The sequence below is a fragment of the Colossoma macropomum genome, unplaced genomic scaffold (genome assembly GCF_904425465.1).
Source record: "Colossoma macropomum unplaced genomic scaffold, Colossoma_macropomum, whole genome shotgun sequence".
In the NCBI taxonomy this organism is placed as follows: Eukaryota; Metazoa; Chordata; class Actinopteri; order Characiformes; family Serrasalmidae; genus Colossoma; species Colossoma macropomum.
Window position 1 is genome coordinate 23,384,692 of NW_023494791.1, and position 27,733 is coordinate 23,412,424.

Genomic DNA, 27,733 nt, shown 5'->3' on the forward strand with positions numbered 1-27,733 from the left:
ATTCTGTTCTTTCCTTTTCTTTCAGTTTGTCTGTGAGCGTAGGTTTTTATGAAGCAGGGCATGCAGTCTTAGATAAATGAAGCCTTCAATAATAACTATAATATTGCAATTATATATAATATTATAATACAATTATTACCATATTTTAATATTATAAGTTCTCTCTCTCTCTCTCTCTCTCTCTCTCTCTCTCTCTGAAAAAACTCAGTCAAAAAAAAACAAACAAAAAAAAACTGTACGACATTGCTAATTTCTGCTAGCCCTACTGTGGGATTCTAGCAGTATGTTAGCACGAAGCTAACGGCAATGCACTTTAACATTTTTTGGCTATTATAACTTTTTTTTGGCTATAAATAAGTGATCAAATCAAACTTAAATATGGCATTTTTTGAGCACAATTCCTTTATTTTCTGAAATTAACATATTGGAAAAAATAAGACATGTGCTACATTATTTATGTATATATATTGCCTATATATATATAGATATATATATATATATATATATATATGTATATATATATATACACCCACCATATATATATATATATATATATATGTATAGGCAATATGGGGTGCCCAAACCTTTGCTAAATTCAGTTCACATTCATCCCCAGTGGAAGCTTACAGTACAGTACATTGGCTCTAGACACAGAGATCACTTTTACCGCTGAGTTTCTATCCAGCTCAAGAGCAGATATTCATCTCTGTCAGTGCAGTGCACTACGGTATACAGTCCCATTTACTGAGTAGCGCTGCGAACTCTTTGGTGGTCCAGCAGCCCGTGCAAGCAGTAAAGCATTATAGAGTGGGTTCTGTGTCAGAGGCCAGCAAAAAAACGACCAAGGTGTTTCTGTGTGAGTGAATAACAGCTCACCAGAGACAGGAGAGAGAGAACGGAACAATATAAGCACTGTGTAAGCCTGCACTGCCACCATGTGGACAGAGAAATCATCATACTAAAATAAAGCAATAAAGCCACGAGAGGCCCTGCGTTACTGCGAGTTTATCACGGTGAAGTGTGTTCTTAAACCCGAGAGCGGACATGTCATGTTGTTATATACTCGCCATAAACAGTACTCCATCGCAGGGCAGACAGACAGACATACACAGTCACTCATACCTCGGGGCAATTCAGCATGTCCATTCAGCCTGACTGCATGTTTTTGGACTGTGGGAGGAAACCGGAGTACCCGAAGGAAACCCACGCAGACACGGGGAGAACAGGCAAACTCCACACAGAAATGACCCTGGTCACCCAGCCGGGAATCGAACCCAGGCCATTCTTGCTGTGAGGCGACAGCGCCACCCACTGTGACAACCATAGACCGCTGAATCAGGAGAAGAACGTCCAGAAGCTCCAATTTCTCTAGCACTCTGTGTAGGGAGTGGGGAAGCCGTTTGAGATTCAGACAGGGTTTGATGCTACTTCTGACTAAAACACGAATATTTGAAGCGTGTAAGCCATTCAAGTGACTTTCTATAGACTGTTATATTACCGTTTTATCAATTAATTAAATCGGAACTACTTCGATGCAAGTCTGTGATGTTAAATGATGAGTTGTTTAGCAGGTTAGCTAGCTGACCAGCCCAGTTCTAGAAAAGAAAAGAAGTTGTCAGATTTTAGGACTGAAACTATATGGTTTGGTGCTAAATAAGACTCGCGGTGGCAATTTGGTGACCACAAACTACTTACAAAACGAAGGTTTTTGCATTAAACAGTGCTATGTTATGATATATTCATTATTATATAACAAAAAAAAGATGGGCGAATCTCCTCATTCATTATACAGCATTCGCTACACAGTGAACTGATTTGGGCGTGACCAAAAAAACTTTTCGGACACTTCATCAGAAAACTTGTAGAGAGAGGAATTACTACCAGAGCCGGTTTATGAGGGGCCTGGCCACTTCCTACTCCCCCGTTATATCCACAACAGGACTGATAAACAGCAGAGGGCGCTCGCCTAAATGAATGGGAGTAAATGGCACTCAAGGCTAAAAACTAAAAGTTAAAATAGTTTCTAATCACTCGCCCAGAACGTGTCTTTAATTTTAGAAAGTAGAAGGATGTATTTCACTAAGAAATCTTACCTATATGTTTCCTTTTTTCTACAGCAAACGGATTTTGGGCAGCAGGAGGCGGGCTTTACTGCTAGCGTGATAATTGATTGGCGAGCGGAGCAGCTCATTGGCTGTTGGCGCTCACTGACGTCATGGACGTAGATGAGGTGCCGTTTTAAACTCCTATAACTCGAGTTTAAAAGCTCTTAAAAATATAACAGCAGTGTTAAAATGGTTTATGCTGTTTTGTGTTCAGGAAATGATCGTATTCTTTTACATTAAAAATGTTTAAGTTGTTGATTCGTTTTATTGATTTTGGAAACTACTAGCTGTCATTTAGATATTTATAAACCAAGATGACCGTCAACAATTAAAACTAAATCTACATTGCTCTATTTTACATCTGAGAAACCTCTCAGCATCTATCAGTGCAGAAGGAGATCTTTAACTAACTTTCTCATTTATCTCCAGAACTTCTTGCAATGTTTATGTTAAGTTCCTCGTCTCCTGACGAGTATTTAATTCAGCAATAACTCAGAAATTGGGCATCCGAGATGCTTTATTTTAACACTAAGAAAACGTGATAGAAAATCATTCACTATCGAATACTTATAATGCATCACACATTGGAGTATACAGAAAAACAGCAAGGCTTCACTGTATACCATAATGCAACAGTGTCTTACTAAAGCAGTAGAAGAAGCTCTGAAGGTGCATTCCAGTCGCCTTCGTAGTTTCCTGCTAAGTGGACTATACAGGGTATTCAGACATTCAAGGGTGATTTGAAACCACAGGGAGTGAAAAAGTTCAGTTAAAAGGGAACTTCAGACTTCACAGGGAGCAGTGAACAACGGTTTATCACTTCACAGAAAGCTGCAGGAAACCCAACAGTTATTTAATATCTTTTGAAGATGTATGTTTGATGATGACGCTGTAGAGGGGCTCTGAATAAAGGTTTCGTTAACTGCAGTTCCCTTAACCGACATTCCGAACTTCAGTGTACAGGGAACATAACAGCACTGCTCAGGGACCCTGTGGAATGGAACGCAGCCCAAGAGCTTGGAGGGAGGCGTCCTCAGAGTGAGAACTGAAGCACACAGCAGAGGGCGCTACACGACACTTTTATATACAAATGTAAATAAATATCTTAACTAACAAAATAACGATACTTACTAAACAGGCAATGCATATTTTACATTAAACAGTTTTACATTAAAAAACTTTTCGAGGCACAGATTGACTAAACTTATGACCGCTAGTCAGCTAAATTAGTGAATGTGTTTTCCTTGCTCACTCCACCTCAGCGTCCTCCGGTGGTCAAAATCGCTGCATTAGCGAAGTTAAAGTTCACCATGACCCTGTATCTTTCTCTGTGGTGGTTTGCTCTCATCAATGCCACAAACGCCTGTGAATAATCGAAGATGATTAACACGATTCACGTACATGAACGTATTAGGATCACAAGCAAACCTATGAGATCACAAGCAAAAACAGCTTTCCACCAAAATGTCCATATATGTGGCTGCATGCATATAAATAACAGCAGTTCCCAAAGGAATACGGAGAACGAAATTTACAGTCGAGATTTCAAACACTGCAAAGTAGTTACTATACAGTGCCCTATTTCTGTAATGGGGAGAGATTCCGAACGCATCACATGGCGTCAATACGATACCCTAAAGGAACTACATTTCTTGGTGAAGTACTTGTTTATGTAGATTACTATTAATAATAACTAAAATTATTTACTGAACAATTGTGTTTTATCTAACTTTATGTTGTCTGCCTTTTCATAAAAGCTCTGCTCTGCATTGTGCCTGAGACCCTTTGAGAAAAGTGCAGTAACGCACGGCCTCTCATGGTTTATTGCTTTAATAGACAAAAGGCAAGTTTGTGAATGAATTTTCTTTCATTGAACAGACTGAATGAGCAAAGGTCTGAAACTGATTTCTGAGCATCACCCAACAGAACAGAATGTACTTAAAGTCAACCTGAATGAGAACGAGTACTCCGCCAAGAAATGTAGATCCTTTACATTGTGGTATCGTTGCCAGGCAACCATGGAGCGTTGAATGTTAAGAAGTCCGTTCGGTCCATCACTGTTTTGCACTCATTTCATGAAGTTTTAAATTTTTTGTCGTATAACAGTGAACATATCGTAACATAGCTTTTGCATTAAACTGTTTTCATTTTATAAGTACTTTTTGTTCACCACATAACCACCGAAAGTCGTCTTCTGCCAATCTACCGGCGCCCCTCTACCCACGCTGGGGCTGAATCTCAAATGGCTCCCTGCTCCCTACATAGTGCACTAGCTACATAGGAATTTAAATACTGACTCCTGCACCTCAATAACGCATAATATCACTAAAAATAGCCATTTGGGATTCATCCACAATCTCAGTCAACAAACAGTGCACTATTTGACTGCAGACGCCAGAATTTCTAAACTTATATAGCACACTATTTAGCTACAGTGCCATGTGAGATTCAGCCTGGGTTTGATGCCATGTTCTTCAGACAAACATGGAAATTTGAAGCGTGTTAGCCATTCAACAAACTTTCTTTATAAGTACTGCAAAGGTCAATACCGTGATAACGATAAAAGAACATATTGTGCAGCCCTACTTTACTACACATCGCGAACTTAGAAATAAAAAAAAAGAGACACTGATTTCCAACCTCTCTAAGAGTTTATTAGAGATGATACAGCGTTGGGTGTTTTTAAAAGATTTTTTTTTTTTTTACAAAATAAAAAATAAAAGTAGACAGCATCTCATGATGGCAGGACTTACCACAGGTTCATAGTGCAGCCCCTCTCCTCTCTTTCTCCCTCTATCACTCACAGCTCCTTACATAGAACAGAACTGTCACGGTTTTTGCATGAGCTGCCTCGCATCTGGTCACACAGTGTGCACTCAGAATTAAGACTGAAATGGGGAAAAGTGCATATATAAAATAATTTTTAGATTGGAGCTAATAATTTACTTAAGACAGACTCTTCTGTCAGCATTATCACTGGAGACTAGACTTTATCCTACCTCACTCCGCTCTTGCATATACACGTACGTCTCAAACTTCTCTGTGCATAGTCCTGGTGTGTGGAGAAGAGAGGGGCTGCAGACGGGCGTTCTTTACGCGCCCTAGTCAAACAGAGCTCTGTCCTGTACACTAATGCTGTCACGGCTGAGCTCATGTCTATTCCACAATGATCCCACCCAACCAGACCCAAAATATACAATGCTTTAAAATGTACAATGTTTTACAATCATTCCTCTGAAGAGATGAGCAAGGCGAGCATGTGTGTTTATCAGTAATTCACTCCTGTCGCTAATCCATTCATGCTGTCCAGGCCTTCAGTGTACTCAGGTCCTGGTGTGAAGTGTCAGTACTTAAAACAGACGGGAGCTGCATCAGCATGAGACTACAATTACCATCATTCTCCCTAGTCAAAGTTCAGACAGGACCGATGAGAACATCCTGGCCAGGGTTTAGGCTCATTTCAGCAGTCCATTTATGCCCTTTAGCCCTGATGGCACACCCCATCTCATCACTGTCACTATAGTGTTTTTGATACTATAGTGTTAAATGGAGGGGCAGGAGAGAATGAGACAGCCTTAAGTGTCTCTGACGTTCCTGGGGGTCCTGTGTGTATGTGTGTGTTGGCTGAGATTCAGTGGCCTGGGGCCAAGCACCACTGTCTCAGCTCCAGCTGCTGCTCTGGAGCTCTTCTCTGAGCCACGAGGGAAGCGTCTGCCCCAGCCGGTTCAGCAGCCGCAGCAACTCCAGGTTATGCTCCTGGTAGTACTCCATCAGGAAGGCACGTGTCTGTCACAACACAGCACACACACATATCAGCTTAGAGGCTTCCAAGTCCAAAATTTTGCGATTGACTAAAAACAGATAAAGAAAATAAGACTAAGCTAAATAAGTGCCTGAAAAAACTAGCCAACAAAGTTAACGCTGCACAGAAATTCAGAACTACAGTAAGAGATTTAGATTAATTAATTTAACAATACTACCGAATAATCATGTGGCTTTAAAAAAACAAATCTTTTGGCTTTTCCACATTTTTGTCTATATTACATGTGCAATTCTGGAGCAAGACAAATTATTGACATTAAAGTTACTTAAAACATTTCACTTTTTAGAAGTGAAATCTTTATTAAATATCTGGTGGTTTGATACTGTAATGGAGTTCAAACAGTTCCAAAAATCCTTATGCATGTAATGGAACTTTCAAGTTTTTCTCCCCCATTTCACATTTGGAAAGACTTTCACCAAATCAGTTCTGATTTTAAATGACAAAAAATGTATTCAGCAAGAACAGATTTTGAGGGAACATAGGGAAAAGAGAGAAAAAGCAATCAATAGAGGGCAGAGGAGGGCTGAGTTTTTCAGTTCAGCTCAGTGTCAGACCAAATCATTTCCACTGTCTGGGAGCCAGCACACTGCTGCTGTGCCTGTGGAGAGTGAGGTAATGAAGGGAGATAAACTGCTGTACCTCAGGCGCCATTTCTAGGTATTTCCTGCCTTTGCTTTTCCCCAGACACTTCGGACGACCCCCTTCCATCCTCTGGCACCAGAACCCTTTACTCTCATCAAACCTGCACAAGTACAATGAGCACTAAGAGATTAAATCATACCAATTTTGTGGTATAAAAATAATGTCCTAGAGTCAATTCTGTAATGAACTGTACAATATTTCTGTTAAATTGCTCAGATCTATACAGTTCTAGAACATCTGTACATAAACATCTGTTATCATACAAATGTGTTTGTATGTGTGTATGAATGTTCAAGTTCAAAAAAGTCAAATGTAGTGTTTATAATCAATCTCACACCATCTTATATGTAACAAATATAGGGGACTCACATGAGAGCCTGGGTGTAGTTGAAGATGGGCGTCACCCCCAAGAACCTCTGGATGCCCTCCATCACAAGGGCAGGGTTGGAGCGTAGTAGGGATCCATCTACTACATAGAGCTGTGGGCAAGGTGCGAGAGACAGATCACACATATTAAAATGCTTTCATAAATATTCAGTTTGTTTAAGCTTTAATGTGTCTTGCTGCAGGTTAAAGTGATATTTTATCAGCTCTAAAAACATTAATCTCCTCCAAAATGTAAAGGATTTCTCAAACCTTTCTCAGTTTAAATGCCACATATGATTCATGAACAGTTTTTTGCAAGATATTCTGTCTGTACAAAGTTATGTGACGTACAGAAACACAACAGCAGGTAGTTACCCTGTTTACCCATATATGTCCAAATGTTTGTAGACACCTGCTCATCCAACATTTCTTCTGAAATCAAGGATATTAATAGTGAGTTTGTCTCTCCTTTGCTGCAGTAACCGCCTCTACTCTTCTGGGAAGGCTTTACACTAGATATTGAAAGATTGCTGTAAGGATTTGACTGCATTCAGCCACCAGGGCATTAGTGATGTCTGGTACTGATGTTGGACAATTAATTATGGGACTTTATACTGCTCTAGCTGACAACTGGCACTGGGCATGCTGACTTTAGGCTCATATGCAGCTGCTCCAGAGCAGCCCATTCTATTGGTCAATGCTTTTCAGTTGCGCACAACTGAACGCCTGTGTCAGCAATGGGTGCACCTTAAAGAAGCTGAATTCACTAATTAGAATGGCTGTCTGGATACGTTTGGACATATAGTGTGTGTTTTAACAATATGCACAGTTATAATAAACAGCACAAGGAAACTCTTCTAAGGATACTTTGGTATGACCACTTTTTCAGAGCTCTGTGTGTGTCTAAGATCTTACAGTAGTAGTTGTAGTATAGAATAGTGCACACAGAGTTTGTTCTTATTTGAAAGCAGACATTGTAGAGTTGTATACAACTGGTAGTAAGTGAAGTGTGCTGGCGTATGTTGTAGGTGAGTGGCTGTACTGTACCTGTCTGGACTGAAAGTGTACTAGCCAGCGCTCTAAGTGAGTGGCGTACTCTCCAGGCTTAAGGCAGCGGCTCTGCAGCACCAACAGCTCTTTAGATGAGGAAGGCCCTGCTGTCACCACCTGGTGGAAGGTGTAGTTTATGGCAGCTGGGTCCTGATGAGCTCGCTGATGCTATAAACACAAACAAAACACATACAGCGCTGAGTCACAGTACAGGACCATGCACCACAACATCAATATGACACAGAAAGGTGAACCACCAACAGGACACTGCTAAGTGGGAGATAAATTTAGTTTAGGCAGAAGTTCAGATAGACAAAAGTGCTACTATAGGGCCTGTCACTCTGACAGAATTCATCTACACTCTTTGTGTAGGTTAATGTAGTGGGGAAAAAAGTTAATAAATGAGGATGTTTTCTTTTACCTGTTTGCAACAACTTAACGTGTTACACAGGTGTGCGTATGTGCATGTTTGGTGTAACAATGTTGTGTGCATTATGGCTGCCACTTTACATTGGGTTTGCGTTTTTTTGTGGTCTGCTTGCGATTTGTTCTGAACATTCCTGCTGGAAGGGGAATTGACCAAGAACATGTTTGACTAATTATTATTATTGTTTTAAAGACAGTCTAAAAGAGGGGTGTCCAATCCTATCGTAAAAGGGCTGGTATGGCTGCAGATTTTCATTCCAATAAAAGAAGAGCGCATATGATCAAGTCAGGTAAGGTCAACATTAAATTTGTATAGCGCTTTTTACAACAGGCGCTGTCACAAAGCAGCTTTACAAAAGGTCCAGGTCCAAGCCCCAGTTAACAAGCGAAGGGTGACAGAAAAAAGGAAGGAAAAACTCCCTAAGAGCAAAAGAAATAAACTTTGAGAGATAACAAAAGGGGAACCCACCCTCATCTGGCCAACACTGGATAGCAAAACAATGACACAACAAAAGCAATATGAACTGAAGAAAGGATTGTAAAATGAATATACAATACTGACTACAGGGAAAACAGAAAAAAGAAACGAGCCTGTCACTGACCAGAACTATTTGGATTAACCAATGATAACCAGTGACTACTGTTTACTGATTACTACAGTTGTTTGAAGACTAAGACCAATTCATTAAACAAGCACAATCAGAGATGCTTCAGCTTGTTTGCAATAAATACCTGCAGACACAGTCACACTTTGTGGACACCCCTGGTTCCCTGAAAACAATCATGCTTAGTTTTTAATTTATATAAAAGATTTTTGTAAACCAACAAAGACAACATGCTCATTTATTAAAAGACTGCTGTCAGCAAATTTTTGACAGACAGAGAAAGCAGCTGTACCTGATACCAGGAGTAGGCTCTGTCGACTGGGTTTATAAGCACAGCGATGATCTTGGCTCTGGGCACTAAGGCTGCAGCCCTTTTGGGGACCAACTCTGTGTCAAAGTAGTTGGCACTCTTCTCAAACATGAAATCAGTGCTCACATTTGAGGGAAAGGGAAAAAAGTCCATATACCTGCGTATGATGAAGAACAGACACACAACACTGACCCTCATGCCTTAAAGACATTAAAAAAATAACAAAAGTAATACAGGTGATACACATACAAAATGGAATAAAGAGTTCTGTCATAATGTACTATGACATGTAAAGAAAACTAAGACAGCAGTTTACCAGTCAATGCCATTGTGGTAGTTGGGTCCATTAAAGAACTGAACCTCCTCAAAAGTGACAGGACTGGGGAAGCTGCTAATGATGGCTGGGTGCAGAGTGAGGAACAAGTGCAAAGCTGTAGTTCCTGAGGGCGATGGACAAACAGATAATCATAAACTTCACAAGCTTGACAGCCTTGGTTCTTAGACCTGAATATATGCAATTCTCAATTAACAGAACTTCTAGTACACAGTCTCCAATAAAAACCCAAGGTTAAAGCTCTGCTACAATTCACTTTTCTATTCAAAATGACTGATGCACCTCACCTGTTTTCTGAGGACCAACAACCAGAAATTTAGGCAGCCGGTCACAGGTCTTCTCTTTGGACCAGATGTCTTTATGTCTCTTGTCATGACAGGGGTTCTGAAAGAATTAATGAGTAGATAGTAAATTAAAAGAGAAGATGCATTGAGTGCTTCATGCTTTCCAAAAACTACACAGCCACAAACAAGACATGGTTATGTGAGACCAGAACTGGTCGCTACAGTGAATACAATATTTCACACAAACATTACCTCTGAAAGCACTAAGGAAATTTCTGTTTATATGTGACAGTGATAAGTAATGTTGGTTATATGTTGGTTTACCTTTTTACATAAATTTGTGGTATATATATATAATTTTCAACCTTGCAGTGAGAGTTGGTGAGCAGCATTTTACAACATTACCTGCGCTTTTAAAATCTTCCACTCCACCTTATTGACCAGTAAACTAGCAATTATCTGCCTTACAGACTATTTACTGGAAGTGTTTTCCTTCACAGATTAAAGTTTCTTTAGAAACAATTTCAGTGTCATCACTGTCTCAAATTCTTATAATACATTTTCTAAAAAGTTAAACTGTTGTATAATTGCAATAATGCGCTTGTTATATACCATGAGACACTGTTCCGGGTCTGGTGGTGATCTCCAGCACAGCAACCAGAGCGCACCAATGGCAATATCTCACAGTAGAGCCCTCTATAGCCCTACTATGACAGGTTAAGTTTTACATTAGGTGTGGGATAATGTCAATTTTTACAGATGCGCCATGTCAGTTATTTTTATGGACTGTGCACTTCCATGTCAGTCAAGATTCCGGTTCCTTATACCTACTATAAAATGAGCCACAAAATAACCTCAGGTTATATTAATTCCATGCGAACCAACATGTTGGTAAATTGGATCAGATTCTGTGTTAAAGGAGTTTCTAAAGTATGGAAGCACTCAAAGTAGCGTTTACTCATGTTCTCTGTGGCCAAATTTACCTAAACGTACTGTCCTCCTCAAGTGTACAACAATACATTAAAATTTAAAAACTACAGAAAGAAGGTTTAATTTTGTGTGTTGATGTTGACTGTTGGCTAAAGACACAGAAAATTTACTTGAGACATACAGACAAGCAGACTGTTATGGTAGACAAAATAACTTAAGTTAAATTAAATGTTTAGACATTTTCTACTCATTTCTGGAGTGAATTCAGTGTGTAACTTAAGTAGTCACTCCCTGTCATTCATTCTGAGATTTCTTATTCTGTGGTCATAAACATTACAGACGTCCTGTGGTAAATTACTTTACCCCGACTCCCCATGTAAATCTAATCCTGTCCGAATAGTGCTCATGTGCAGTTTCCTCACCTGCCACAGAGGGTCCCTCTCCTCTGGAAAAATCTGGAAATATTTTTCTGCCAGTTGCAGAGGGGGCAGAGTCTGTAGGCGCAGGTTAGTCCAGCACTGCACAAACTTGACCAGAGACTCAAAGGTGTAAAGGCCCAGGCGGTCATTGCCATAGTTAGAGAGGTGAGTCATGAAGATGCTGATCTGTATGTGCAATGAGAGGCAGAAGAAGTATTTTTAAACACCATCTGTAAGAGTTACATCACGAAGGTATCACACAAACTAAGGTACAAGGGTAGCTTAAAAATCACATGGTGTGCTTAAAGGACACAAAAACACTGTGCATGCAATTAAAAAAATGAATAAATACATTTATTAATTAAAAAAAAATGGCCACTGTGCCTGTGGCTACTTACAGGGTTGAGAAGGACAGTGAGGAAAAGCTCTCCTCCACGGATGCTCTTGTCTAGTTCGCGGGAACCTCCCGGGTATTCATTATAGAAGATAGTGTGGGTGAAGAGTCCGCACGTCTGCCTGGGCAACACCTGCATTCACCGAGAAAGAGAGCGAGAGTGAGAGAGAGATCTGCTGAGTTTTCTTAAGAAGATACTCTTTGTTTTTCTAGCTCTAATGACCTCAGCACAGACACACATGGCCACACACAGACAGAGAGAGGACGGAGTAGAGTCATACTATGGCCCCCAGGGAGCAGAATAGTCTTGCTAGTCATACTAGTCATAGTACAACAGAGTGAAACTGCTGAGCTCCAGCCTTATTGTGCAACAGAATCAGTATCATGTGTATTAGGAAAAATGTGACCAGCATTGTTAAAAATACTGTTAAGCTCTAAAATCCTCCCCTCTAACAAGCAAAGTCTGATTCATTTTTGAGAACCTAAATACTTTAGGTTTTAGAAGGGTAATTGCGTAAAAAAACTCTGTCCTCAGGCTGTGCTGCAGCAGTTTGTCTCTCACTTTTATTCCATTGTGGATGAAGCCCCTGCGATGGCGTGCTGGTCTCAGGTGTGGGTACTCCTCCGTGCTGGTCACTTTGATACCCCAAACGCTCTTCCAGGCCTCATAGAGCTGGCTGTGCACGGGATACACTCCTGAGTGGTGAGGGGACACAGCGTAGCCCATATCTGTGGGGATCCCATGCTCCTACAGGAGGCAAACAAAGAGAGGAGCATTAGGAAGAAGAAAAGCAGCATTACAGAACATCTTACAAACGTGACATAGCTGCTTGTGATTGAAATGTTTTGTTTCATTCTGCTTCTCTTAAAATCACATCGAAAACAAAAGTGTAAATGTTTAACAGGCAAAAACTTCTAAGAAATTTAATTTTTATTTTATTTTTATGTATTTTGATGGCCTTTCAAAACCAGACCAAACCAAAACACGACAAATGACACACTGTAGTTTAATGAGCTTTTCTATGTATTATTAAAACATTTAAAATCAATATTGCAGTGTGACAGCAATAGCCATATACCAGTATAGATGACACATCATCCAGTATTACAAAAGTATCGGTGGCTTTACTTTCAAAACAGACACGGCATGTGTTTGCAGTACAGTACAGTACTGTACAGTATTTTTCTACACCTTGAAAGTTCAGTCTTAGGGTGCTTTCATACCCTGTTAGATGGTGGAGGATTTTGGCTTTACGTGGGCTTCGTGGTTAAGGTCTGTGTGGGTGGGCTGGAACTTACTAACGTGATTACTCCAAATAGGTGCAAGAAGTGAGTTTATTCAATGACAGGACATAAACAAACAAACAAAACACTGTACAAAATGGAAAGAAAACGCAATAATATATACACTATTTACAGGTAGATCTGAGTAACAGCCACAAGGCTGGAACTCCACACGCATCTGCACATGCTGACTCTAGCTACAAGGGCGGCTAGTAGTGAGTACAGGTGAGACCTCCTTTTGAATGGCTGGCCCGGAGCTCATGTATTCTAAGCTCTGCCCCAGCCTACACCAAACCCCAACCCCAGGATACATAACTAATACACACACACACACACACACACGCACGCACACAACACATACTGTATAGTAACATACACCTGGTTGCAACCCATGACAGAGCCATACCGGTAAGTATATACAAACATCACATATAAAGATCATGTTCCCTCTAACATATTTCCTTTTCTTTACAGGACCCGCTCATAGAGCTGCCTGTGTCCAACCGAAAGAGGTGATCTCGGTCCGGATCAAACTGAACCATGATTTAGTTCATTTGCAGAGTGAAAACACTTTTTTGGGTGGTTCGGACAGACCAATTACAGGAAGTTTAGGCAGGCAACAATTAAACAACAGAAGAAGAAAAAGAACCGGAAGAGAAGTAAAATGAGCCTCAGTAGCACACTGGGAGAGAAAGATATTTAATATTTAATTGTAATTGTAATTTGGTCCAACAAATAAATCAAAAAATGCATAAAAATGCAGAAACTTGTATGAATAAGTCAAAAATTTTGAAAAAAATGCATTAAAATGCCAAACTTACACCTTATTTTCTGAGAGGATGAGAGAGAGAGAGAGAGAGAGAGAGAGAGAGTATGCATTTTTCTCCATTCAAACAGAAAAGGCTACCTGCCAAACTGACAGCACATCATTGTCAGACGCACGCTCCTCTACAAACCAATCAATGTCAAGTATGGTGAGACGCAGCCTACGTAGGTGATGGCGACAGGATGTAGGTTTGTCAGGCAAAGTTCTTTAGTGTGCTCTTAAATTGCAATGTGAAACCTAAACTAACCGGATCAAATATATACAATGTATCAGAAACACTGCCCTCGGTTTGGACCTGGGTCAGGACTTTCAGGTGTAAAACCGCCTTACGGAGCTGGTTGCATTTTCTGCTTTCTCTTTAACGTCTGCTTTGGCTGGAAACTGAATAAACAAAAGGGTCTCTGACTTTTGCACATTACTGTTACACCGTAACTGATATAAAGTTATAGTGCAGAAAGGATTAGGAGCACATCTACTCAAGTTCAGTAAGGACTAAATGTATTCTGAACGGCTGTTCAGTAAAGTTTTCCATAAATGACTCATTACTGTAGAAAAATGAAAAATTTATTGGCTACAACTGGCACAGAACATTTTCTATGTTACCACATGGGGGCGATGGACACATTTTCAGAAAAAGTACTTGATGCTCTTGCGAACTCTATTGGTCCAAGGTATTAATATCTCCCTCACTCTCTCTATGTGACCCTATCTGAGGATAGAGCGTGTGCGAGTGTGTCCTAGTCGACGTCCTTGCTAAGGAGAGCCGTTTGCAGGCTCATTAAGCTCTGATGAAGGAGCTTTGTCTTCTTTGTTGACCAGTGCAGTGGAGAGAGCGAGCACGTCAGTGTCTGGTGTAAGGACGGGATGTGACAGAAGGATTAGGGAACGGAGGGGCAGCCTGGTTTATATTCACAGCGGGCTCTTGCACTGTCTGTCTGCCTGTGGGCCATATCCCACTCCAGCAGCCACTTTACACCAGGGTGCGCTCAGTTTCAACAGGAGAATCTCAGTGTGCTCTCTGGAGCTCAGATAAACTAAGTCAAGGACAAAAAGGGGATTCTACTGATAGCAGAGGAGAGAAGTGATACAGATATGAAACAAAACACAAGCACATACACAGAAATAATGTGTATGATACCAAACCTGTACAATCGAAGTAATGCTCATTAAACAAGACAGAAAAATGGACAAAAACTGGACATACAGAAAATTTAAGTCGACTCATCTGTCAAGGACATGTTCTTCATCCCTTGTGCATTTTTAATGATATGCAAACAGAAGCACTTCACCAAAAAGTGAATGCAATTTAAGTTTATAGGTTTATTTTTCTTTCCGTCAATATCATACAGTATGTCAAATTAATATTAAGACTTCAGTAGCTAATATGAGATGAAATATTATCATCAACTGGTAGGTAATATATGAGGTACGTAGTAAAGAGTGAGACAATGAAGTTTTGAAGCACCGACAGGTCCCTTAAGTTTAAGCACTTAAGCTTGTGCACAGTGTTATCTTGTGTCAGGCAATAAACTATCGTGTGATCAATGAAAAGGTTAAACAGGAATATCCAGGTGGTGTTAGACTAATTCAGCCAGTATCTGGTGGACAAGCTACCTCCAGCAGGCCCTTTAAGCTTAACCTTTAAGGGAAGATGACACAACTGATTGCTTAGATAAACATTTATCAGACTTTTATCAGTTTTATCACACACACAGAAAAGGGTCTGATGTAAGAATTTTAACACTAGACCTGATTTAAGTCTAGGCTGACTGCCCAATCTGCACCTTGGGTTTCGCTCTTGTGCTGTAACTAACCTGTGCAAAAAGCTTGTTGAGCCTCATCTGCTCAGAAAGCACGCTGACGTTGTGGAAGAGATGCGGCTGCATGTGACTCCACATGTGAGGAAACCACCAGAACTCCTCCTTGTGCTGCAGCAACATGTCATCCCCCTCATCCTCCTCCTCAGTACCTATCCAAACAGACATAAAAACACAGGTCAGAAGTTAAAGTTTACCAAGTCTAAAGTGGGCTTTGAGAAGATTGTTGGAAAAACCTTCTTTGAAGTTACCTGAATAGTAGAACTTTCCAGAGAATCCAAGATTGAAAGTGAAGTTAGGTACTAGTGTTCGTAGCTTGCTTTGTGTGTTAAGCAGAGCCTGGAAATAAAGAGAGCTTAATTAATTCTAATGGCGAGTTGCACCAACACGGATTAAATCAAGGTTAATCTATTAATCTTGTTGCACCATTACTTTAAACTCAGATTTAAAGTTCATTTAGGGATTAAATTTAAACATTCCAACATTAAACATCCAACAGACTTCTAACACATTATACAAAACATGTTTAAAAAGAATGGGCGTTCTCCACAGAACAGAATGAATGAATGAATAAATAAATAAATAAATAAATAAATAAGCACCTCAGAAAACTTGCTTGCAACTCATTCACTCACTGTTGGTTAACAGGCATGAGATTCTACCCACAAGGGGGCGCTATTAGCACTCAAGTAGCTTTTGTGTGCATCGATGAAAAAAAAACAAAAAAACAAATACACCAGTGGGATTGTAATGCATGTACGTTTCAGTTACAAATTGCATATACAGCTAAGCCCAAAATGATTCATACTCATGCCAAATTTTGATTTATAGTGAATTTTTAATTTGAACTACAGGTTTTGTCTGGCTGGAAATGACATAAGTGACAAAAGACGGTAAGATGTGCGAGAGATGTAAATGAAAAAATTAACTATGTTAGTTTTTACATTTCTACAAAAATGCCAAATCTGGCAAAGCCCTTATTTGCCATCACAGCAATCAAATGTTTCTTGCAAAGCTAACAAGCTTTTTGCATGTCTCCACTGGAATTTTAGATCACTCCTCTTTTGCTGCTATCTCCAAGTCTTTGAGGTTGGAATGCTTCCTTGCTATCACTCTGGTCTTCAGTTTCCTCCACAGATTTGTGAAGGGATTCAGGTCTGGACTCTGCCTGGGCCACTCCAATATGTTGATACTGTTTTCTGTTAATTACCTCTTGACCACTTTGCCTGTATATTTCAGATCACTGTCTTGTTGGAAGGTCAAATGCTGCCTAAGTTTTTCTGGAGACTGCCTGATATTTTCCTCCTTTCTCAGGATGCCGTTTACTTTGACAAGGCTGCCTGGCTCATTGGCTGAAAAACACCCTCGAGGTCTAAAAGGTAGACTGTTTAAGTGTCTGAATTCTCTCTTCGCTTGTGAGAGCTGTTTTTGATGCAGCCCTATACTAGATTTCACTCAAAATGAAAAAAGGAAAGATAATGATCATGTGCCGAGAGTAATGTTGTTGCTGTTCACGTATAATGCTTGAATCTATCATGGTGGCTAATGAAAATCAATGGCAGGTTAAGGCTTCAATTACAGATTTGTTAATCCATGTGTAAAATCAAATGATGCACCGCAGCTCAATTTAAAACAAAACCAAGATTAACAACCTCACACTGAGAAGCTCTAAACTCTATTTGATCCTTGTGCATTCTTATCATACAGTCTGTAAAACTAAAGTTTACCTCTTCACTCAATGGCTCGTTTAAGTACTTAAACTGCCATAAAAGACATTTAACTGAAACAAAAAATTAGTAACATCTGCTTACGTAACTGTATTAAGACAAGTCACCAACAGATGGCAATGTGGAGCTGAGCCGGTTCTATCTGGGAAGGGCATTTCAGCACTTTGGGCAAATCAACAGACAGAGAAGGATATAAAATATGCATTTGCATTCATATTTCCTCTGCCCGCAGGAGGCAGGTCAAAAGACGTGTACTTAAGAAAGCAGGTCCTAAAAAGAGAAGGGGGAAAAAAGAGAGAGAGAGGAATAGCAACCTTTCTTTAGTCGCACCTGCTGTGCAAACAACCTGCGTTGTGATGCTTAAAACACAAAATGACCCTGCCATCGAGCTCCTCAAATCTTGGAAGAGATATGAGAAGAGAAATGAATAACAGCAGTGAGCTGGCACAAATCAGACAACAGGGAGAGATACCTACGGCTCCGCCACAAATCACCCACAAACATAGAGCGATAGCCGCTACGGCATCACAAATCACTTCATGCTGAGAGAGAAACAGAGAGAGAGAGAGAGAGAGAGAGAGAGAGAGAGAGAGAAAGAGAAAATGAGAGAATGAGAGAGAGAGAATGAGAGAGAGAGAGAGAGAGAGAGAGAGAGAGACTGACGCATGGATAAGAGATGCCATCGCACACTGATTTAAGAGCCACCGGTGGGTGTCCTTGAGCGTGCATGGATCCACTGTTTGCTCTGCCTTGAGAGTGTTTGCTCAATGTGTCTGTGTAATCCCCCAATTTGTGCGGCAATCTTGATTCTAGTCAAGATCAGAGCGCTGGGTGGGGTTGAGTGAGATGGTGCTACACTGAATATATTTGTTTTGAAAGTACTTTTCACTTTGACACACCGACACCTACGCTTTTTAATAAAAGTTTGCAAACTGCTCCTGCAGATCATTAAGAATTTAGAGCCCAAAAAATATTTGAACCGGCAAAGAAATGAATCATATATTCAACCGTAAGTTATTTCATGGGCTGCAATCCCTTAAACTACTAAAGAAATAGCTCGGCATGTAGCTTATTTCAGACATGATTAACTGCCTTAGAAACTCAAAAGGTCTTAACTACTAAAATCTGATACAAAAATACCCCTCCAGGTACCGAATACATGGTGAGGTGAGGAAAGGGGGAAGAAGAGAGGGAAAGACAAAGAGAAAGCATGGGAGAGAAAGAGAGAGATTGAGAAGAAAGAGAAACAGATGAAGAAAATGTGAGAGAAACTGTCGATAGAGCCTGTGGATGCTAGGGCCAGAGGTCAGAGCCCAGCCTGTCACCATGGCAACCCCATCCGTCTCCATAGACACTGGAGCAAGTTGGAGCAGAGAAGCAAAATCATTTTCCCCAATTCTTACACTCTGCTGAACTGGGCAGTGAGTGGTGGACACCAGCACAAATCTCTTTATGAAGTCCCTCTTTTTTAAAATACAGAGCTGAAGGGCTTTTCTTACAGCTTCACACTAAGTATGGTTTGATAAGGTCACTGAAGGGGGCAGACTGAAAAAATGCTTATGTGGCTAAGAGTGAATGCAAGCAAGCAGGGCCTGATGACCTTCATGAGCATTTACGCCCTCTAGCTTCCAAGTATTCTTGGACTATCCATTTAAATAAGGCCATGATCTGCTCCCACTGAATGGTCTCGAAACTCCACAGAGAGTCAGGGCTACACACCAGCTATACTGGGAGAGCAGGCCTTCACTGCTTGAAGTTTTTTCTCACTGATTTCAGCTTCTCATTAATGGTGGACTCAGGATAGGGCTGGGAAATAGATCAATATCTACTGTTATCGTCATAAATTATGTCACAGTATGTCATAAAATGTTCTTCTGAACATAGTGTGGATATCACTAGTATTTAACTACTGTAATGATTCTTTACAAAGAGAACACAGTCTTGTTACACTGGCTTTAGCGCAGTGCAGTTTGTTAAACACAATGAAAATCACTGTATTCAAAGTTTTTGTTAATAACAATTTTAAAATGTAACACTACTGTTTTTTCCCAACTTATCATGATTATATACTATACATGACCAGAATTATGTGAACACCTGACTATCACACCTACACCTGCAGGTCAAGGCTCTGGACCGCACATTGTACACAGTGGCACAGTCACGCTGGAACAGGAATGTTCCACAAACTGTTTCCACAAAGTTGGAAGCATATAATTGTTTAGAATGTCTGTGTGCTGTAGCATTAACATTACTTTTCAATGGAACTAAGGGACACAGCCCACACCCTGAAAACAGTCAAAGACCAATATCCCTCCTCCACCAAAATTTCTTGTTGGCACTGTCCATTCTGGAAGGTAGCGTTCTCCTGGTATCTGCAAATCTGCAAAAACCCAGACTCATACATCAGACAAATCAGCCAAATAGTGAAGCATGGTTTATCACTCCAGAGTTGTTTCCACAATGTTTCCACCGCTTCGGAGGCCAGCAGCGGCATGCTTTACACCACTCCAGCAGCCGCTTGGTATTGCGCATAGTGATCTTAGGCTTGTGCGCAGCTGCTCGGCCAGCTGCACTCATGAAACCCATTTCATGAAGCTCCTGATGCACAGTTTTTGCACCAGTGTTGCTTCCAGGGGTAGTGAGGTATGCAACAACAGACAGGTGCTATGCACTTCAGCACTCAGCAGCACCACTCTGTAAGTTTGCGTGACCTGCTGCTTGACTTGTTGCAAACGTCACATTCTATGACAGCGCCAAGTTTAAAGTCAGCTCTTCAGTGCAACACACTCTACTGCCAATGTTTGTCTATGAAAACTGCATGGCTATGTTCTTGATCCTATACACGTGTTAGCAATGGCTGTGGCTGAAACACTTGAGCTTAATTAGGAAGGGTGTCCATATACTTTTGGCTATGTAGTGTATTTTGGCCACATCAGCCAGCCCTAGTTCAGGATTTAGGTTGGGTTAGCTCGTTCCAGATTACCATAAAAAGCATGTTACACAGAGAGAAAGACAGCCAGAGAATGGAAGCAGCAATTGTAGAAAAAACCTCTCTCCCTGAAGTATTAAACTGCAGAAACTTGACAAATCTAAATTCTGGGTGGTAGACTGGAGGACTACACAAAACACCCCTTAGGCAAGCGTGACAACCTGTGCTGAGGGATCAACTTTGGGAAACAGACATGAGGATACCATTATCCTTTTCTGATTAACCAACACTTATCCCATAGGGCTGAGTACAGCTGACACTTACAGCTCAACCTAAGCCTCAAACTACAGCTGACCTGTCAAGAAGTTCTGGCTCGAAAGTCAACTTCAGCAATTTCACACAAAATCCACACTGGAGTTGAACTTTAAACATGCCACCAGGCTAAACACTGTGCATCTTTTGAAACAAATACAGAATTCACACTGAGCATGTCCTATATACATAGCAAAAACACCATCTGGAAGCAAATAATTAATTAAGCACCTTTTGTTTGGAAAGGAAGGGTGTAATAACTTCAAAAGCCATTCTGTCAATGTGTGTGTCATACTGGCATTCTGAGTGTATGTGTGAAGTGTGAGTGAGTGGGTGGAAATCAGCTTTAGTGCTTAAGAGTCAATGCTGAGGCAGCACACACGCAGCGAGAACAGACACGATTAGGCCTCCATTAGACAGGCTTGTTTGTGGCCGCTATGGAACAGCACTGCTTGAGAAGTGATTACTAGAGGTACACTGATAATTAGGGATGCATAGTGAAGTCACAATCATATCAGAAATGAAGTGCACAAATTGTGATTAAGTAGGCCCATCACAAACATCACATACTTACCTGATCATAATTACGTTCCACAGTTGTTAGTTTTCACAATCATATGTCGCAACAAACAGAATGTGAATTGGGTATCAGCTGGGTTGAGGCAAAAACATGAAAAGAAAAATACAGCAGAATACTGCCATAACTCCTTTAGAGGGCAGCAGTCAGTAATGTTTGTTTATTTAAGCTCAAGCTGTTCCTGTTGTCAGTTGGGAGCCACTAAGTATTAACAGGGTGACAATGAAAAAATGAAGGTGGAATGGTAACCATTTGCCCAGAATTCCAGAATTCCCATATTGGTGTCTCAGACGATTATGAATTTTTATGGCCAGTTTCAATTTTGACTTCTTTTTCATATATTTTTTAAACAAAATTCTAATAGCAAATTTAAACAGAAATCAACGACAATAACACTGTATTTGCTCTTTACCTGAAGCTTACACTATGCAAGCTAAATTAAGTCACTGATATGAAACACATAGGCTGCTGGGTAGCCCTAATACAATACAATGCAAGTACATGCAAATGCAAGTAAGTGTTTACTTGGTAGACTTGTGTATATGTTATAAAATCATCATCATTCATGATCATCATCATCATCATCATCTTCATAACATGTTAGCCAAAATAAAAATAAATAAACAAATTATTATTTTTTTTATTTTAAAAAAGACTGACAGTTGATCGTGTGCCAGAAGTGAATACTGGCCGATTCCAATCATTGGTTATTACAACAGTGTTTTTCAGTCCTTGGTGACCCCAGATGGTCCATATGTTTGCTCTATCTCTGTTCCCAAAACACCTGAACCAAACATTCAAGAATAGTGAACACCTAGATGCTGGAACAGAACAAAAAGGTGGACTGTCTGGTCCTCCCTGAAGACTGGATTGGGAAATGCTGGATTACAGCCCACAGGCTTCGAGCTGAGAGCAGGTGGCAGAGCACACATAATTTAGAATGATCCCAGTTAATGAAACGGAACATGAAACATGAAAACAGGTGTAGCACTGCTTCCCCTCATCTATTTGACCTCCTAATAAATGCTAATCACTTTTGAGGGCTTTACATTTTTTCCTCTTTCAGTGGAAAAAAGATCACGTCCATGTTGATACATGTAGGTTTTGTGTGCACTGTATTCCGCCATGCAACGGACCAGCAAGAGAGTTCCTGCCATACTGCATGATGTTCAAGCCCTTCTCAAATTGCTGACCTGTAAGGTTGGGATTACATCTCTCTGGGTGCGTTACATAAGCAGAGGTGCCTGTTGAACTTTACAGTCTTATTGTCAGTGCTTACCCCTACCAAAGGCATGATGAATAGTTGTAAAGATGAATGACATTAAGGTCAGGATGATATTACAAAATTGTACTTAAATAAAATACTCTTAAATGGCTAATCATCAGAGCTAATTATCAAAATAACAATGGAAATGGTGTGTTGTAAGGTTGAATTAAGACAATAGTATAGGATTGTGCCTAGGACAGGATGGCAGACAAAATACCATGTTACTATTATATTACTACCCATTGTGATGGCAACATAATTTCTATTATATTGAAAACACAGTAGTGAATCCTTCTGCATAATGTTCCACCAAATTAAATGCTTGCTGGATTATGGGAATGCTTTGAATTATCGAAACACTCAAAATATTTACGATCGGTCAGGAAGTTCACAGCAAATATTTAGTAATTTTTTAGAAGTTTATTTGCATATGATTATGCAATATCCGTACTGCAAAGCTTGCTGCAAAGTTGTTGTAACGATTAAGGTATGATATATTCTACTATTTTTCATCATCACAGAATCCAGCAGTAAAACTGTGAATTTCACTCTTGCATCAAGTACTTAGCAGCCACACTGTATGTTTACACACCGTTGTCACATTCATCTGGGCCAACATCAAGTCTTCTTTCAGGAAAGATGCTACACAAGACAGGACTTTAGACATCATCATGACTGAATGAACACTGCAGATGTGGTGAACAGACATGATTTGCAAGATGTTCTCTTACACAGCAGCTTGCCTGGATAATGGCCTGCTGATGTTGTTTCTCACCATTATGACAATCACTTTTACATATGCTAGCATACAAACCTGTCCACTATTTTCCTGTCCTTTATATTTCAACATACAGTTTATATCTCACTATGTCTTCTCTCATATATTTTGCGTATACAATGTTCTGCGCTGTTGGTGTACCTAAACTTCCCCTTTAGGGATCAACAAGGTACATTTATCTATCTATATCACTTTAGTTTCCTGTAGTATGTAGCCATCAGAGGAAAGTGTTAGAACTGGCATGACTGAACTTCCTGAGAAATTGCAGGGGAAGGACTTTGTCAGTGGTGGGAACAAGTTTCTATTACTCAGTAGACACTGTCCCTTTTAGGCAGCAAATACTTTACACTTCCTTCTATACAAGTACTATATAACAGTAAAAGCACGTGAGTAGGGCTTGTGTTAAAGAAATGTCATGGGAAATACATTAGAAATATCAACATCCAAGTGCAAGTGGCCAGTATGTTACTCTAATACACATCTTCCCCAGTAAGATGCAGCATCTCTCTCCCAAAGTATATGACTTTCAGCAGAATGAGCTCTATACAATGCACATCAATTAACACTCCATAGCCAGCATAATAACTTAGAAACTTTGCAACTATTTTTTTTTAACCTAAGCATCCCCTGTGTATGCAACACAGCAGTGCCAACTTAGTCAAATTTAATTGATGCTGGGCTAATTAACTGGCTGATTGACTTGTGCAAGCCCTCATCCCCTCTAGGGTAGAGTGGCATACACACAAGCTGACAGCCAGCTCTTTTTTTTGCTGAAGCAACAACTTCCTCCTTCTCTTCTTCTCAGTTCCACCCCTAATACATTCCAAACGACATCTCTGTTGTCGGTGCAAATGCCTAATTAATTATCCTATTATTTCTCATTAAAAGGCTTTAATTTGCTTTGACTCGTTTGAGAGAGGAGGACCTCCAGGCGATGTCTCTCATAGTGTTAAAATACACGCTGATGTGGTTCAAGTGTGCTCCATGCACTACTGTTAAGAGTCAAGGATTTTGCAGGCGGCAATGTGGTTTGCATTTCTGTGAATGGCTAAAATAACACTCACTTTTATCTGATAACGAAGTCTGAGGGATTCCTACAAGTGTAGCAGGACTCGAACACACTAACTTATTCGTAATCAGGCCTTTCGGGTAAAGGCAGCAATAAACAGTAGGTTAATAAGCACCTCGTCCAAATGAGCCTATTATCCCAGTGGCATGCTTTAACAAGTGCAATCATTACGAGTGTTTGCTGTGTGGCCCTTTCCATCCAGTCACACTTCACTGCTTAGAGCATCATCTGCCTGGCCTGCTGTTCTACACCTCAGTGGAGCAGGTGGGGAAATAGTGGACCAGAAGCACCTGCTTTCGTGCAGAACAGCCTCTGCAGTGGGAGACTGCACTTTATTTTAGTAAATATATTTAAGGCCATCTAAGCAGCAGATTTCTGGGTTTAATTGAAAAAATGAACCAAGAACAAACAAGGTGACTAAAACAATCAATAAAAAGTCCACGCAAGAGAACAGTGTTGGGGAGAGGGTGAGGAGGCAGGCTTTGGGATAATATAGTAATTACAAACAAAAACAAAAGCTCTCAACTGACCTTATTTTGTATGACAATCCCTGTATTTCAAAGTGCAAAAAAGTGTAGAAGTTAATAAAGACACTGACCTTCACATCTGACACCTTCATGCGTGTTCCTTCCTTGCCCACAAAGATGTCATCTACATCCACAAGTATGTGTCTTTCCAGAGATAGGCAGAGTCTCTTTCCTGTTAGATACGCAATAGCATCTACAAAAATCAACTTATGCAGCCAGAATGAAAGGTTGTTGCCAAAGAGAACTCTCTGGATGCCATCATGAAGGCCCAGGTCTTGCATCACGGTGGCATGCAGGACTCGATGGGGGCCAAAGTGAGCCAGGGCTTCTGATGACTTGGTGCTGGCTAACAGGACAGGTTCATAGGTGCTGTGGTTCGACTGGAAAACGGTCCAGTCATCCCCTGGCAGTGGCCCTTGCTCCACCTCGTTAGGCTTGGTGATGTAGAGCAGTGGAGCAGCAGGATTGATGCGGTAGTCCCGCAGACCAAGGTTGGAGTGGAGGAAGAGCGGGAAGCCCTTGAGCTGTGCGCTGAGCAACGAATTTTCATTGGCTTTGAAAAAGCCAATGATGCCCACGCTGAATTCTGAGCAGTACTTGTCCAGCAGGTCACGATTCCAGGCGTCCAAGTTGACGTATTTGAGGATGTTCTCGTAGATGACAAGAGCATAGCGGCCCCGGTCGCGTTCCATTAGCGTTGGCATGTCTCCCTTGCTGGGGGCGATCTCTGTGCGGCAGCGAAAACGGCTGGACTCTAAGATGGCCACAATCTCCTGGCCTAGCTGCGAGTAGATGCTCTCCACAAATACTAGCACCACGGGCTCAGTGCGGGAGTTATCTACTGGTTTGACTGTCCTCTGGTGACCGCTAAAGGGGGGGAGAAAAAGGGGGGCCCGCTGTAACCCATCCCCTGCGGCCACCACCCCACCGCAGTCACTGAAGGGCAATGGAGGCGCCTCCTTTATCTTGGGGCTGTTGCTGATGTAGTAAGCCAAGAAGGCCATGGAGAGCAGGCAGAAGAAGATGAGTACCAGAATGAGGCGGTGGAGCTCCAGCTGCCTGACGCCCCGCAGGAGGTTCCACAGGCCCATGGCCGCTGAGAGAGCGCGGGACAGGCGCAGTGGTGGGGCAGAGCAGAGCCTCGCAGCCAGAGGAAGAGGGGACAGGGGGCAAGGAGGAAAGAGGAAAAGGGCTGAGCAGCACGCAATGGCACAGACTTCGGGCAAAAAGGAGCCATTTACGCTAAGTCACCATGGCCCCCATAGCCCATGACGCGCCACCTGCTACAAATGCTGTCTCTAGCCACCTCGAGTCAATGTACTGGCTTCTCCGAACACTTCCGGACTGCGGTATACTCACACACGAGCACACACTCTTTCTCCGGCACAATCTGTATCAGCTTCGTTCTCAGCTCGGCTTAAGAGGATTGGGTTTCTCGCTCTTGCTCCTTATGACACTCCTCCGCCTCCACCTCTCCTCAAAGGATCAGCTGTTTTTCTCCTCCCTCTGCTCTCCCACCACTCTGCTGCCTCGTGCTCCTACAAACATGTACCTCTCGATACGACACAGGCTTCTTTATGGTCTGTAATGGAGCCGGGTGGCCGATGGTCCGTCAATACGAGTGCTTTCAGCAGTGGCTTCGGTTAGGGTGTCAAGCACAGGGGCAGGAGGGTGAACAGCGCCCCCTGCAGAGGACCAGCCTGGCCATGGTCAGGACATGAGACAAAACCACACTTTTCCTGAGGGAGAGAGAGAAAACAGAAGAGAACCATTTATGGCTTTTGCATGTTTGAAACTACTATGATAATATCTTTTAATAGTACTACATGCATAGCAGAGTCTTTTCATCAGAGTTGTCACATACATAAAATTACAGGGTAATTTATGTAAAGAAGCAACTGCACAAGAAGGGGGGAAAGGGAGAAAGAATATGACCTACTGGCAAAACATGTATGTGTTTTAAGATCAACTAAAATGCTTTAAAGAAATGAGACTACTTTCAGAAATGAAACGATCAACACTATTCAATGAAGACAGGTTTGAAGGCCATTGCAAAGTGTGTTTAATGAGACACCATCTGTAAAATAACACTGTGTCAATGCAAAGCCACAAGAGGCTTCATCCGATCATCTGATTCCAGATTCTTCCACATCACCACGTGATTTTGCCATTAGTGCCCCTCCTGACATGGTCCGCCATGTACGCTCACTGGGTCAAGAGAGCTTTCTCATGGCTCCTAAAATAGCCCGTCATAACCTCCACATGCTGCCTCCCTCCCTGTACAAAGATAGCATTACAGGTAGGAGAGGAAAACTCTGACCTTATGAACGAGTGAACAAGGGCATCCCACTGGCCACTATTTAACAGTGTGGGCCATGACCATTTTGTTTATGTTTGGGGCACACTCTGTGCACGTCTGTAGGCAAGGGCCTAAACACAGTACAGTGGCTGAACAGTAACCCAATACCGTGAGAGACACATAGTCACCCTGCTGGTAAACCGATAAACGTTTTCAGCATAATGACTGCCACAGAAGGAAGCAAGTTCTGAGTTATGGCTGACAGGAGTCTTCATCACTTCTGTACACCATTGCTCTAAAACGTACCATAAGCCAAGCTTATAGCCATCTATCGCTCTATGACTTGATCAATGCCAGCCACGCTTTCACTGTAAATCAGTGCCAGCACTTAAAGGATCAGTTTTCTTGCAAATGAAGAACCGCAGCTCAACCTCAAGGCCAAAGGCACCTTGACTAACAGAGATAACAGAGATGGAGAAAAAAAGAATACAAAGCCAAAACAGGCCGCATAACCCAACATCTCTTAACCAGCACACTCACAGGAGTAAGGAATCCTAGTGTTATAACCTGCTTGCGCAAAGGAGCTAAAAGAAACAAACAGGATGGGTGGGTTTGGGGGGTGGTGGTTTT

General features: G+C 41.3%; 1 protein-coding gene across 2 annotated transcripts in view; it reads right to left on the reverse strand.

Annotated features, from left to right (window-relative positions):
• Positions 1 to 4,737: 4,737 nt before the first annotated feature.
• The window catches only part of ndst2a (N-deacetylase/N-sulfotransferase (heparan glucosaminyl) 2a), a 151,580-nt gene continuing 128,584 nt past the window's right edge, over positions 4,738 to 27,733 (reverse strand). The window contains exons 4-16 of one of the 2 annotated variants that reach the window (XM_036574501.1): positions 24,876 to 26,543; positions 15,867 to 15,954; positions 15,613 to 15,767; positions 12,251 to 12,436; positions 11,693 to 11,821; positions 11,298 to 11,480; positions 9,949 to 10,045; positions 9,644 to 9,767; positions 9,310 to 9,484; positions 7,984 to 8,154; positions 6,940 to 7,049; positions 6,568 to 6,670; positions 4,738 to 5,891 (exon numbers count right to left, since the gene is read on the reverse strand). In XM_036574501.1, the coding sequence (XP_036430394.1) occupies positions 5,766 to 5,891; positions 6,568 to 6,670; positions 6,940 to 7,049; positions 7,984 to 8,154; positions 9,310 to 9,484; positions 9,644 to 9,767; positions 9,949 to 10,045; positions 11,298 to 11,480; positions 11,693 to 11,821; positions 12,251 to 12,436; positions 15,613 to 15,767; positions 15,867 to 15,954; positions 24,876 to 25,895 (2,667 nt within the window). In that variant the 5' untranslated portion in view covers positions 25,896 to 26,543 and the 3' untranslated portion in view covers positions 4,738 to 5,765. The remainder of the gene's footprint in view (positions 5,892 to 6,567; positions 6,671 to 6,939; positions 7,050 to 7,983; positions 8,155 to 9,309; positions 9,485 to 9,643; positions 9,768 to 9,948; positions 10,046 to 11,297; positions 11,481 to 11,692; positions 11,822 to 12,250; positions 12,437 to 15,612; positions 15,768 to 15,866; positions 15,955 to 24,875; positions 26,544 to 27,733) is intronic. The other variant, XM_036574502.1, reaches the window with a different exon arrangement.